General features: G+C 40.0%; 1 protein-coding gene across 1 annotated transcript; it reads left to right on the plus strand.

The window, feature by feature from the left end:
• The first annotated feature begins 13463 nt into the window (after positions 1-13463).
• Positions 13464-14366, plus strand: LOC132835460 (gap junction Cx32.2 protein-like). Its single transcript, XM_060854830.1, has one exon. It carries the CDS (start codon positions 13464-13466, stop codon positions 14364-14366), a length of 903 nt encoding a protein of 300 aa, XP_060710813.1.
• Positions 14367-14957: the final 591 nt, after the last annotated feature.

The following is a 14957-nucleotide window of genomic DNA, read 5'->3' on the forward strand; positions in this document are numbered from 1 at the left end:
ACTTCATTTGCTATATTTTTGAGATATATTACAATACCTCTTGAATTGTGCACTTTCCAAGCCAGGTCTTTAACTTCCATGGGTCTAAACCCACTGGAGTGAATGTGTTGCCCACCCAAAAGAATGATGGGAATCCTAAACTTTACCTGGGCTTGGTTCATTTAAATATAGCCACCAATGCCAAAGAAGTACTCTCTTGCCTGCTGGTTGCAGGAGAGTTAAAAAAAATCAGCTAGCTGTTGTACTTTTTCAACCTCTGAGCCTTCATTTATCAGACAAGAAATAGTCATCAGCCCACGGAAAATTGCTCCCTACGACTCTTTACAGATGATGCTGCAATTCAATGTGTTCATGGTGAATGAAGGACATTTGCTACTTTAATTTTGCCCTTGCATAAATCACATTTTTCTTGATGATTAAATGTCTGTTAAATTTTCCCATCATCATGTCATGGCTTTCACTGCCACCGTCTGTCTGATTGAATCCTGTGAGAATATGGTCTGCTTTATTATCTGTGCAGTAAATCATTGTGTTCCTTACCTCAGGTTCCACTCTATCTGCTACACTTGACACATATCCAAAGCTTTCTCCAGTTTGGCTATTCCTCAAGCTTGAACACATTCAATTTCACTGGAGGAGTGACAGGGATATCAGCCTCTGTCATATCCAGTTTTGTTAGACATTTAACAAACATTTTAAAACATTTTGACAGTATCTCAGCTGCATCTCTATCATTTTTTCTTTCCCCGTTTGAAGCTCACATTGACTCTATTATTCTTGTGTTCACTGAGAACAGTTCCAAGTTTAAATGTACTTTTTTAATATGCAATCCAACATCTGATGAGGTAATAGATTTTCACCTTCACCACTGAGTGGTAGCTTGGGGGACAGTGGGGGTGGGGTGGGGGGGTACAGATATATTCAATGTTTTTTATGGAAATGCTGAACTAAATTTGACACCAATATATTCCGTAGCAATGTGCTGCACGAATATAAATAGATCAATTGCATTATTGAACTAGCAGTCCCCAAACTGAAGGGCAATGTATCCTTAGCGCTGCTGCCAGGATTAACATAGAGTGGAATAGGAGGAAATGTTTGCCCATTTTATTGATAAAGAATCTCCTGAACCAGCATTTTATTTCCATTACTCTGTAGCAGAGGAAAACTTCCGACTATGTTTCGCAGCATCATAAATATGTTAACTTTCTTACAAATCAAATATTACTGCCACATTGGAGGATCTTATAGGTTGGTATCAACCTCCTACATTCCTACCGCCATAAAAGATTCCTTTTTATCTTAAGTAACAAACAGATGTTGCCAATAGTAGGCACTGGTGTTCTGAATTTTTGATATGATTTGTGGAATGTGGACATTGGTGATGTGGCCAGAAATTATTGCCTGACCCTAACTGCTGTTGAGTAAGTGACACTGTGTCAACTTCTTGACTTGCTGTAATCCAATGGTGCAGTACATAGGGCCATTGAGGAGGGAGCGCCAGGTTTTCGAACTAGTGACAGTGAATAAACACTGTGTGTAGGCTTAAGTAGCTGATGGCCACTAGTATTATTACTAGACTATTAATCCAGAGACCCAGATGATGTTCTATGTACCTGAGTTTAAATCCTGCCAAGGCAGAAGGTGGAATTTGAATTCAAAATAATCTGGAAGTAAGAGTTTAATGATGATCATGAATCTGTTATTGATTGTTTGCAAGAACCCATTTGATTCAGTAATGTCCTTCAGTGAAAGAAACTTCCATCCTGATCTGCTCTGGAATACATGTGACTCCAGACCTATAGCAATGTGGTTGACCTTTAAAGGCCCTCTAGACAATTAGAGATGGGTAATAAATGCTGGTCCAGCCAATGATGCCCACATAGTCTGTATTGTGTTTGACTTGGAGTGGAACATGCAGTTGTTGACTGTCCACATATCTGCTGCTCTTGTTCTTTTAGTAGTAGGGATCATAACTTTGGAAGTGCCATTAAAAAGCCTTGATCAATCTCTGCAGTGTGTTTTGTACAAAGCATATACTTTTGACATGGAATACCTATTGTGGAAGGAGTGAATGATTAAGGTGATGTATGAGATGTCAATCAAGCTGCTTTTTGGCTGCATGGTGTTCATCTAATTGAGAGTTGCTGGAGCAGCATTCATCAAGGCCAGTAGAGTATATTCCATTAGAATTTCAGGCTTGATCTTGTAGGTGGTGAACAGACTCTGGGGAGTCAACATATGGACTAACTATCACAGAATTCTCAGCATCGGACATGTTCTTGTAGCCATAGTTTTTATATGGCTGTTCTAGTTAAGTTTCTGGACAATGATAATCAACAAGAATTGATAGTAGGACTCGGCAACAATATTACTGTTGATTCTGTCTTGTGATCTCCCTGGAGGCCACTTTATGGTCCAAATTCTGAATGCCGTTCATCTCTTGTTACTTGTGAGCATGGACAGCTTCAGTATCTAATGGACAGCTTCAGTATCTATGAAGTTGCAAATGATACTGAACATTGTGAAATCATTAATAAACATCCACTTCTCACCTTATATTGGAGGGAAGATCATTGATGAAACAGTTAAAGATGGTTGGACCTATGATAATACTCTAGCAAACTCCTGCAGTGATATCCTGGGAATGGGCTGAATAACCTTGAACATCCAGCAAACCTTCTTTGTGCTGGGTACGATTAATAATATCTGAAGCCAAGTGGGCCTAGTGTACCCCAAACTAAGCATGGGTGAGCAGGTTATTTATGGGCTAGTGCTGTTTGATAGGACTGTTATGACATGTCTGTCAATGCACAGTGGAGTGAATACGCTTAGTCTCATCAGGTTCCCACAAACAAAAAAAACTATTGGGTCTTTCATACAATCAAGAATAGAAAGGGTAAATTTTAATGTCAGAAACAGTTCCCAGCAGCAGAATGGGGGAAACACCCATGTTGTTTGGCTGGGAAGGAGTCGGCTATATGCAATCAGCCAAATAACTAAGTAGAGGACTGGGTACCATGAATCAAGCATTATATATGATCATGAAGCTGTCATTCAGGCAATGGGGGCACAAATTTGTCTCCAAGATAATACATGGCTTGGAAAGGGTGGATGCTAGGAAATTGTTTCCGTTAGGCGAAGAGACTAGGACCCGTGGACACAGCCTTAGAATTAGAGGGGGTCAATTCAGAACAGAAATGCGGAGACATTTCTTCAGCCAGAGAGTGGTGGGCCTGTGGAATTCATTGCCGCAGAGTGCAGTGGAGGTCGGGACGCTAAATGTCTTCAAGGCAGAGATTGATAAATTTTTGATGTCACAAGGAATTAAGGGCTACGGGGAGAATGCTGGTAAGTGGAGTTGAAATGCCCATCAGCCATGATTGAATGGCGGAGTGAACTCGATGGGCCAAATGGCCTTACTTCCACTCCTATGTCTTATAGTCTTATGGTCCATTTTTTAAGTGGAATCAGATCTGACTACAGTGCTTCAGAGCTTCCTGCATTACACTGTCAGCCATCTTGAGGGTCATCTGATAAAGCAGAACAAAAGCCTTCATATCCCAAAACAGCACCTTGGGTTTCTGCAGCACTGAATCCATAGAGTGGGGCATGAGACAGTTAGCAGGAGAAGGTTGAATGGTTAATAAATACAATTTCACAATTTAGCCTGCAGGATTGCCTCCAGGTTGTACAGGAACAGTGGGATATATTGTTCCCAGGGAAAATAAGAAGGGAGCCTTCCACCTGATCAAAGAAGACTGAACAAAGTTAGCAGCAGAGGTCAGTGCGTACGGGATTCAGCAACATTTCCAGATCCAGCACTGACTTCCTCCACACTGGGCAGAGTCTGAGTGAATGCTGAGAGAGCATTGGCTCTCCTGTGGGGCAGTATGCCATGGACAAGTTGCTTGATAGAATTAAAATGCACCTCTCCCCCTCCCTCCCCCCTCCCGCCTGCCCGCAGCAGCATAATAGCTGCAAGCAAGTGACCAGCTTTGGCCTCAGTCCCAACATCCTCCAAATACCATGAGAGTGGAAATAGGTACAAGAACTGGGAAGACCCATTATGGATCAGAGCATGCCTGATAAATATGCCAATCAGATATGGGCACTCACTATCCTTTTTTGCCTGAATTGTTTATGTTCTCCATGCCCAAGTATATGGGTATTCGAGGGGCAGTTTGCTGCATTGACACGAGTCCTGCATCATACCTCAGGACAATAGAGCCTCAACACCCCAGAGAGCACAGTGACACATCTTAACCTGACACTCTCCACCAGCAGACAAACGCTCACCTCAGTGGGGAAACACTTATGGTTACATGAATGTTCATACTGGTCTCCAGATTGATAATGAACCGTTAGTGTAAGCCACATGGCATCAGCAAGAGTTGCAGTATGTAATAGGGGATCATCTTGTGGACGTACGTGAAACTATGCACAACCATTCACAGACAATGGAGAAGCCCATCCAGTTCATAAAGTCCTGCCATGTCTCAGATGTGTAAGCTCATAATTTCCTCTATAGAGTCTCATGGAAAGCCAGATCCAGAGGACCTCTCTGGTTGCTGAATACCTGCTTAAGTTTTCATGCAATCACTTTGACCATTACCTCAATGAAATAGTGGCCTGGACTTCCCTTCACATCTTCCCTTCATCTCCAATAGACGAACTAGCACTGCAACACTGAAAGGGAGCGAGAAAAACAGCCTACTGGCTTTTGATTATTCATTAATGGGATGTGAGTGTTCCCACCACTAATTGCTTTGAAGAAAGTAGTGGTGAGCTCCAGACCTGAATCATTACATTCTTTGGGATGTAGGTACCTCACAATGCTGCTAGTGAAGGATCTCCAGGATACTGACCCAGAAACATTGAAAGAACGAAAACATGATTCCAAGTCAGGAGAGTGTGTAGTTCAGAGGAGCTTTTGCAAGTGGTGGTATGCCCATGTATAAGCAGTTCTTATTTGCCTTAATGGTAGAGGACATGAGTATAGGATACGTGGTCAAAGAAATTTGGGTGAGTTACTGCAGTACATCTTGAAGATGGTATACACTGCTACCACTGTGTGACAGTGAATGCAGTGCCAATCAAATATATTGTTTTATCCTAGATAATATCAAATTGATTAAGTTTTGGCAGAGCTGCACCTCCCAGGCAATTGTGGCATATTCTACCATATTCCTAACTTGAAATCTTGTAGATGGTGAACATGTTTTATGGAGACCGGAAGTGAGTACTTGGCATAGAATTCCCAGCAGATGACCTGCTCTTGTAGCCGTAGTGTTTAACTAGGCACTCTAACGGTCTCTGGGCTATAGGTACTACCTGGATGTTGATCGTGGGAGATTCAACAATGCTAATGCTATTTAGCATCAAGGGGTGAATATTAGGTCCTCTCATGTTGAAGATTAGCATTGAATGGCACATGTGTGGCATACATTACCTGTCATTTATCAGCCCTGAATGTTGTCCAGGCCTTGTTAGATATGGACTTAGAGAGCTTCAGTATATGAGGAGTCATGAATAGTGCTGAATATTGTGTAATAATCAGTCAACATGCCCATTTCTGATGGAAAGAAGGTCATTGATGAAGCAGCCAAATGTGGCTGGGCCTAGCTCACTACTCTGAGGAACTCCTGCAGAAACGCCCTGGGGCTGTGATAACTGACCTCCGACAACCATTCTCCTATGTGTTAGGTATGACTTGAATCAGTGAAGCTCTTTTTCCTTGATTCCCATTGACTCCAGTTTTGCTCTGGACCCTTCAAGCCATATTCAGTCAAATGCTATCAAGGGCAGTCGCTCTAGCCTCACCTCGGTGCTCAGCCTGTTGTCCACGTTTGGATGAAGGCAATTAAACCTTAGTCCAAACATGGAGCCAAGTGATCCTAGTGGGACCCGCATTGAAGGCCAGTGAATAAGTTATTCCACTGTAAGTGCCGTGTAATAGCTCTGTCAATGATCCCCTCCATCACTTTGCTGATGATCAAGAGACGACTGATAAGGTGGGATTTGACACAGTTGGATTTGTTTACAGAACATACTTGGGCCATTTTCCATGTTGCTGAGTAGATAGTAGAGTTGAAAATGTGTTGCTGGAAAAGCGCAGCAGGTCAGGCAGCATCCAAGGAGCAGGAGAATCGACATTTCGGGCATGAGCCCTTCTTCGGGCATGAGCCTTTCTTTCTGACGAAGGGTTCATGCCCGAAACGTCGATTCTCTTGCTCCTTGGATGCTGCCTGACCTGCTGCGCTTTTCCAGCAACATATTTTCAGTTCTGATCTCCAGCATCTGCAGTCCTCACTTTCTCCTAGATAATAGAGTTGTCGCTTTTCAAGAACAGCAAGGTTGTGAGAGTGTAGCTAGTCCTGGTGAACAAATCTTCAGTACTATAATTACAAACAAAATATTGTAGATGCTGGTAATCAGAAATAAAGATAACAAAATGCTGGAGAAGCTCAGCAGATCTCACAGCATCTGAGGAGAGAAACATAGTTAACGTTTTGTATCTGATTTAACTCTGCTTCAGAACTCTGTTTACACCCAGAAGCACATCAAAAAGAGCAATCCATTACTAGGAATGTCAACACCATTTCACTCTCCAATCCAATCCTCTGGCACTTTCACCATACCAAGGAATGTCAGGGATTGCGGCAAATTGTTCCATACAACTTCCTTCAGCAACCTTGGTGCCAACTATCTGAACTAGGTAATTTGTTCTCTCTAAGCACAGCTAGCCTGTCTTCTACATCTTTAGAGCAACTTTCAATTAATTCTTAACTTTTCTATCTCCACTTTTCGTTTGTGGAAATTCAGCACAACAACTCTTAGGGCAGCATGGTGGTTCAGTGGTTAGCACTGCGACCTCAGATTTCCAGAGACCCGGGTTTGATTCTGGTCTTAGGTGTTTGTCTGTGTGGAGTTTGTATGTCCTCCCTGTGTCTGTGTGGGTTTCCTCCCACAGTCCAAATCTGTGCTGATTAGGTGGATTGGCCATGGGAAATTGCCTTGTCGTATCAAGGGGAGCGTAAAATAGTGAATTAGCCATCTTAATCGCAGGGATTGTTGGGGAGGTACTGGGCGCCATGCCTTTTGGAGGGTCAATGCAGATGTAATAAGCCAAATGGCCTCTTGCCACACCCCTGGGGCTCCAGTTAATTTTTAGAGGATGGTTGACAATTGATTTCCAAACCTAACAAATACCAAAGAATTAGGTGTGTTTTGTGAAAATCTAATATTTTCATGATTATCTTATTTCAAATTTATTCAATTACTTGAATTTAAATTTCCCAGTGGGATTGAAATGCATGTTTCCAGAGGATTAGCCCCAACCTCTGGATTTAGTACAGTAACATGATTACTATGATGCTGTTTGTTGTTATATCTTCTATTGAGAGTTCTCATTAAATGTTTATAATTCATATGTGAATAGCCAAGTCAGAATGACTACACATAAACCCTTACATTAATAATAGATTTATCCAACCGCATAAATATAGTTGGATACCTCATTACATCTCCAACAGTGGAAGTGTTCATTTGGTTCCATGCTTTCAAACATTGAGAAGCCACCTCTTTGATATTATTAAAATGTCCTATTATGGAGTTTTTTTTAAAATTCTGTGTTTTAGGCTAATGTAGTTAGGTAGGCAGTTAGTTAATGTCTTCCCATTAGTTTTTTTGGTTCAGTGCGAATTGTGTTGAGCTTGAATAATTTTCGCCACAAGGCCAAATGGGTTTTCTCATTGTTTCTTAATCAGCCCCCTACTGTACACCCTGTACACCCATGATTGTGTTGCCAAATTCTGTGCGAATACTATCTACAAGTTTGCTGATAACACCACCGTGGTAGGCCGATATCAAACAATGACGAGTCAGAAGACTGGAAAGAGATAGAGTGCTTTGTGTCATGGTGCAATGATAACAACCTCTCTCTCAATGTTGGCAAAACAAAAGAACTGATCATTGGCTTCAGGAAGAAAGGAGGAGGACATGTCCCTATCTGCATCAATGAAGCTGAGATGGAGAAGGTCAAGAGCATCAAATTCCTAGGAGTGACGATAACCAACAACCTGTCCTGGACCTCCATGTAGATTGTTATGAAGATGCGGGTGTACTGTATCTTTAAGAAAGTTATTAGCTAGTAGAGCTACCTGACAGCACCAACAATTATGTAACATTTGTTCAAACAACTCGATTAGTTGGTTGCCTGGAGACCAAAGCAAATTCAAATTCAACCAATCAATTTAAATTATACACCAAAATACCATCCTTCAATCAAGTTTTAATTGATTATATTGACAAATCTTAAAGCCAATGACATAATCCAATGCTTTGGAGTATAAAACCAGGGAAAATTGAACAGTTGGGAGGAGATCTGCCATGCCACCAGCATGTAAAGACTACTCAAAAATAGCTTTCTTAATTGATATTTACCTTTATCAATCAGTAAACTGTGAAACAGAATCCCTAAGAAGAAGAAAAGAAGACAGGAATACAGAGAAGAACTGAAGGCTGCCCTGGTTTTGGAGATAAGAAGTTTTAATTTGTAAATCTTAATCGGGATCTTTATTGGACCAGTATTGTAGAAGGGAAAGTGAAAGATAGGCTAGAGGAAGGAGTTGTAAATAGTTGCTAGTTAAGTATTCTCTGTTAGACTTTAAGAAAGAAAGTTGTTAATTTTTACTTTGAATAGTTCTCAGCCTCTCAAATTTTCATAGATTGCTGCATGGGATAAATCCTTTCTGCATTGTTGGTTTCAATCAAGCAGGAGGGTTTACCTTGTGTCATAACAAGATGCAATGGCCAACATAAGAACTAGGAGCAGGAGTAGGCCATCTGGCCCTTTGAGCCTGCACCGCCATTCAATAAGATCACGGCCAAAGGCACAACAATGCCTTTCTTCCTCAGGTGGCTTAGAAAATTTGGCATGTTCATAAGGACCTCACAATCTACAGATTATGATGGTGCTGTCACTTTAAAAAGTTTATTTTGTCCTTGGTGTTTTTCAAGAGATGTCATAAATGCTGAAGTGCTGAAGTATCTTGTTTACCAATGGCAAGGGAATGGCCAGATCTCCCAGTTTAGGTTTTTTTCTAATTTGGTTTTTTTTGCAACAGACACAAGATGCTGAAGTCCAGAAAAGGTTTCCAAGCTTCAGCAGATGATTCCTGACTGCTTTTCTCTCTGAAATCTCTTTGAATCCCTCCTACCTGCAAGAATCTGTTTTTTGATTTGCCTTTTTGCTAAGGCATGTATTTTTTGGGATGTTACTGGATTGGAACAACTTCTTAGTTAAGTTGCTGTATCTGGTTGGTTACGTTTTTCAATAGTTATTCTAAATTCTGTTTTCTTTTGTTCGTGTTTCAACTGTTGTGTTTAAATAAAAATAAATTCTGTTTTGCTTAAAGCTGAGTGGTTTGACCAGCTGCATCACATCTGGAATATCCATTCACATTTGCCTTTAAGATAAGAACAAGTTAGGGTCTAGGCTACTTAAACGATTTTGAGGGAGGCCTGGCCTGGTCCATAACAAGATGCACCAAAGAAAACATTCTATCTGTATGTATAATGGCCTGGTACGGCAACTGCCCTGCCCAGGACAGCAATAAACTGCAGAAAGTTCTGTGAACAGCCCAGTCAATCACAAAAGCCAACCTCCCATCCATGGACTCCACTTATACTTCTCATTACCACGGAAAGGCTGTCACCATTACCAAAGATCCCCCCATCACCTCTCAAACACCCCAGTAATGCTCTCCAATGACCAATTCCATCAGGCAGAAGATACAGAAGCTTGAATGCACTCATCAACAGGTTCAAGACCAGCTTCTTCCCTGCCATTATTAGACTGCTGAATGGACCTCTTTAAATTCAAAAAATAGTGATCTTGCTAATGCTTATCTTGCTTTGTGCACCTCCTGTGCAGTATAACCTTGTATACCTCACTCTAAGCACCTTATGATTTGTATGTCTGTGTTTGCTAAGATTTGGCTGTATTGCTTGCTTTTTTAGTGTACTCAGGTACATGTGACTACAATAAATCAATCAAATTTACTGCATGAATTGGCATTTCGGCCCACACAGCAAGTATCATGTCCGATTTCTGTCCCAGTTACCCTGAGCAACTTGTCATTCGCTGAAAATTCCTGAAGTGATCGGAATCCCTGCTGCCAGTGCCGCATTTAAAAAGACATTATGAATGCAGACAGGCATTGTCTATCTGGAGCTGCCCAGCATGGTTCCTGACATTTACTCTGGACATGGCAGACAGGAGAAATTGATAGCTCACTTGGTGTGCTGTGTCCTGGAGGACCTTCTCAATGGTGCACAAGTAGTGCTTCCTCCTCCCAGGACCAGCAGTGGAAGCATGTCACCAAATGATGCCTGACTGCTTGGAGGTTGCCACTTAGTGTAAAGCATTTTCAGCCTTTTGGAGGAATGCACAGAAATGTGAGAAGGAGATCAATATTCTTCTCCACTCCACTAGCATAAGTGCCAACTGAATTGAATTGAAATGAATTTATTGTCACGTATACTGAAGCACAGTGAAAAGCTTTGTCTTGCGAGGATGAAGCCCTCTTTTATATGATTCATTTAGTCCATGTCTTCTCTCATTCAGTTTTAACTGATGTCAGAGTCACTTCATAAATCATACCATAATTTGCACGTTTCATTATATCACAAAATGTAATTTAGGTATACACGTCCCATATAAGAAGATTCCTAATCAATTTCATAGAATGGGTAGAACACCTCAATATATGCATGCCATCCTGGAACGCCATAATGATAGCAGATGATTACAGAAATGCTCTCTAGTCACCCAATAATATAAATGGCATATTAACAATTACTTAAAAAAATCTATCAATATTGATTTGCAAAAGGTCTTCCTACTTTTTGTCCTGAATTGTGTTCACTCTTTCAATTCCTGAGTATTGCTTTGATTGTACCTGTCTCCACAAGAGAGGGAACAAATAATCTCCAGAAAGTTTTAGGGGACCTAGGGGCTTTGGAGTGGGCAGTACTGAAGGAAATCTGTATTAATAAAAAATTGGTGCTGGAGAAATTAATTGGGTTAAAGGCTGACAAATGACCAGGGTCGGATAATCTCTCCCCTGAATACGAAAGGAAATGGTCTTGGAAATATTGGATGCATTGGTGGTCATTTTCCAAAATTCTACAAACTCTGGAGCAGTTCCTACAGATTGCAGGTTGGCAAATGCAACTCCATTAATTAAAAAAAGATTATAGATCAATTAGCCTGACATCAGTAGTGGGCAAAATGCTCGGAGTCTGTTATAAAATACATGATTACAAAATATTTAGAAAGCTTTATCAGGTTTGGACTAAGCCAGCGTGGGTTTATGTAAAGCAAATCATGTGTAATAAATCTACTGGTGATGAAACTAGTAGACTAGACGAGGAGGAACTGGTGGATGTGGTGTATTTGGATTTTCAAAAGTCTTTTGATAAGGTTCCTCATTAGTGGTTAGTGGGCAAACCTAAAGCATGTGGGCTAATATATTAATATGGATCAAGAAATGGCTGACAGACAGGAATCAAAGAGTGGGAATAAATGGGTCTTCTTTGAAGTGGCAGGTGATGACTAATGGTGCACCACAGGGATTTGAATCCCAGGTATTACAAGATATCTATAATGACCTGGATGAGGAAGCAAATGTAACATTTCCAAGTTTGCTGATGACACAAAACTGATTGGGATTATGAATTGTGAGGAAGATGCAGAAAGTTTCAAGTTGATTTAGACAAGTTGAGTAAGAGGGCAGACAGATGATAGATGCAAGCTGAAAAAGGTGTTGCTGGAAAAGCACAGCAGGTCAGGCAGCATCCAAGGAGCAGGAGAATCGACGTTTTGGGCATAAGCCCTTCTTCAGGAAGATAGATGCAGTACAGCAGAGAGAAATGTACATTTCTACACATTGTGTGAAAATCAGAGACAAACATTATTTAAATGGTGATATATTGAGAAACATGGATGCACAAAGGGATCTGGATATATTGTACAACCTTAAATGAAAGTAGACAGGCAGATGAACAAGCAATTAGGAAGGCAAATGGTACATTGGCTTTCATTGCAAGAACATTTAAGTTCAGAAGTTAGGATGTCTTACCACAGTTATACATGGCCTTGGTGAGATCACAACTAAAGTATTGTGTGCAGTTTTGATCCTTCTATCTAAGAAAGCTTACATTTACCATGGAATGAATGCAACAGAGGTTCATGAAGCTGATACCAGGGATGGTAGGACTGTCTTATGAGTAGAGGTTGGTTCATTCACTAGAATGTGGCTGTATTCACTAGAATTTAGAAAGATGAGAGGAGGTTTGATTGAAGCGTTTAAATTCTAACAGGGCTGAAAAGATGGGATTCAGGGAAGATGTTTTCCTTGGTTTGGCTTCTAGAACCGGGGTCCCACACTCAGGATATAGGTTAGATCATTTAGGACTGAGATTTGGGAAATCTTCTTTGCTAAAAGGGTCGTGAACCTATGGAATTCTCTCCCACCGAAAACAGTGGAGACCAATTCACTGAAGATATTCAAGATTGATTAATGTTTAGATTTTAGGGGCAGCAAGGAGTCTAGAGGGAAAATGGAAATATGGTAATAAGATAGAGGTATGATCATGCTGAATGGCAGAGCATGTTCAAAGGCTCAAGTTCCTAACTTCAATGTTTCTACACCTACCTTTTAAATAGTTTCCAGTTTTCAAAACAGGTGGAACAGCATTGCAATGAGTTGAGATTAGCTCCAGGTCACTAATAGGAAATTATGTTTCATAATGCTATTAATAATGCTTCTTCTTCAAGACAAATTCTATAACGTTTAAGAGAGGTGAGATCAATCATAACACATAGTCTTTTCATTGTAAACAATGCTGGGGTAGAATTCTCTTCGGGGATTCTCCTGATCTCCTATTGTTTTTCAGATGACAAATTCATGACCTCAGTTAAACTTCAGCTACTCTATACTCCTCTATACACAGGGAACAATTAGGAGTTTCATTTAAACAACCAAGTTACTACAGCTTTTGGTTGTTTTGGTAAATTAATAGTAATTATTTTTCCTAGATTTCTTTTCACTATCTCAATTCTCCAAAATTACTTTTAACAGTAATATACCATTTGTAATGGCTTTAATATGTCAATGATATATTTACATTTGTACGGAAAATACTACCTGAGAGGATAGGGGGGAGGGGTTACTGAAGGTGTGGTTGATGGCAACCACATTTCTTTTACAACATTTTCACAAACTGCCTGTATCATCTCTGCAGAAGTTGGAGCAAACGCATGGGAGAATTCTTACAGAAATTCACCCTAAGGATTCAAAGAGCCAATATATTACCATTCCAGTAATAACCTTAGTGATTTATTTCAAATTCATAATTCAACATGCATTTAATTTGGCAGATACCGCTTTCGAAGAATGGGAGACTGGACCTTTCTTGGAAGATTGCTGGACAAAGTTCAGTCACAGTCTACAGTGATTGGGAAAATCTGGCTCACGACATTGTTTGTGTTCAGGATCTTACTCCTTGGAGCTGGTGCAGAGAAGGTTTGGGGTGATGAACAGTCTGGCTTCGTTTGCAACACACGCCAACCTGGTTGTGAAAATGTCTGCTATGATAAAGCTTTTCCAATCTCTCACATTCGCTTTTGGGTTCTTCAGATTATTTTCGTCTCGACCCCTACCTTGATATATCTTGGTCATGCTTTACATGTGATCCACAATGAAGCAAAACAAGCAACTGATGAAGCTAAAACTACTTTCAGAAAAATCAAGAAGTCAAAATACACTGTAACGCATGGAAAAGTGAAAATACAAGGAATCCTATTATTCTCCTACTTACTACAAGTTTTCTGTAAAGTTTTATTTGAAGTTGCTTTCATTATGGGTCAATGGTATCTATTTGGATTTTCCTTGAGTCCTATTTATGTATGTGACAGATACCCCTGTCCACATAGAGTAGATTGCTTTATTTCACGTCCAACAGAAAAGACCATTTTCATTATTTTTATGTTGGCTGTGAGTTGTGTGTCACTTGTTCTAAATTTAAGTGAAATAATTTACCTTATTTTCAAGGGAATAATGTTTTCTACACGTAAAAAGTATCACCATCACATTCAACCTAGATATGTCTTTGACACTTTTGATAAATCAGGTGTCTCTGAAGCCGTATTTCCATCAGATTCTAAATCCGACCTTTTGAAAGGAGAGAAACAATATAATAGTAATGACCCCAGTTCTCAGAATAGGATTAACGATAACATTGAAACGTCTGTTAAGAAACCAAAGGATGATCTGGTGAAAATGTCTAAGGATGAATAAGAGCATGCTATTTCTGAGAAGAGGTAGCCTATTAAGTGCAAAGAATATCAGACAGCAACAAAAATATGGTAACAATGATTGCATTTTTGTATTATGTGTAACAATGTAATAAAAAAAATTGCAGTTAATTATTGTAAAGCAATTTCTGCCCGACTATAAGAGGGTAGTTGTCCTGTATAAGTGACTTCAAGAGGCAACTGAATCAAAATTTATAACTAGGCCAATTTTCATCCAACATCCTTAAAAATTGGCTAGCTATAGTAGTCATTTATTGTGGAAAGTTATGACAAAAATAATTCAGCGCACATGTGCAATGTGTATACCAATATAACAGCATTTTTGAAACTAGTACATTGTTCGGCAATTGACAGGTGATAATACATTGTTACAATCACACAGATATGTGACAAAGACAATTTAAACGGAACATGGAGCCCTTTTTAAACGTGTATTTGACTGTATGAGAAATGCTGTGAAATGTAGAAGAAGCATTCTAGTTATACGCATGGTAGATGATTCATTTACAGAATTGGTCGTTATTCCATATAGCTAGCTTTAATCATAAGGACCAGAAAATGTCTTCCATTGTCA

This window comes from Hemiscyllium ocellatum, chromosome 3, assembly GCF_020745735.1.
Source record: "Hemiscyllium ocellatum isolate sHemOce1 chromosome 3, sHemOce1.pat.X.cur, whole genome shotgun sequence".
Classification (NCBI taxonomy): Eukaryota; Metazoa; Chordata; class Chondrichthyes; order Orectolobiformes; family Hemiscylliidae; genus Hemiscyllium; species Hemiscyllium ocellatum.

Bases quoted from the DNA above. Each gene is read 5' to 3' on its own strand.
- LOC132835460 (XM_060854830.1), top strand. From the start codon at position 13,464: ATGGGAGACTGGACCTTTCTTGGAAGATTGCTGGACAAAGTTCAGTCA.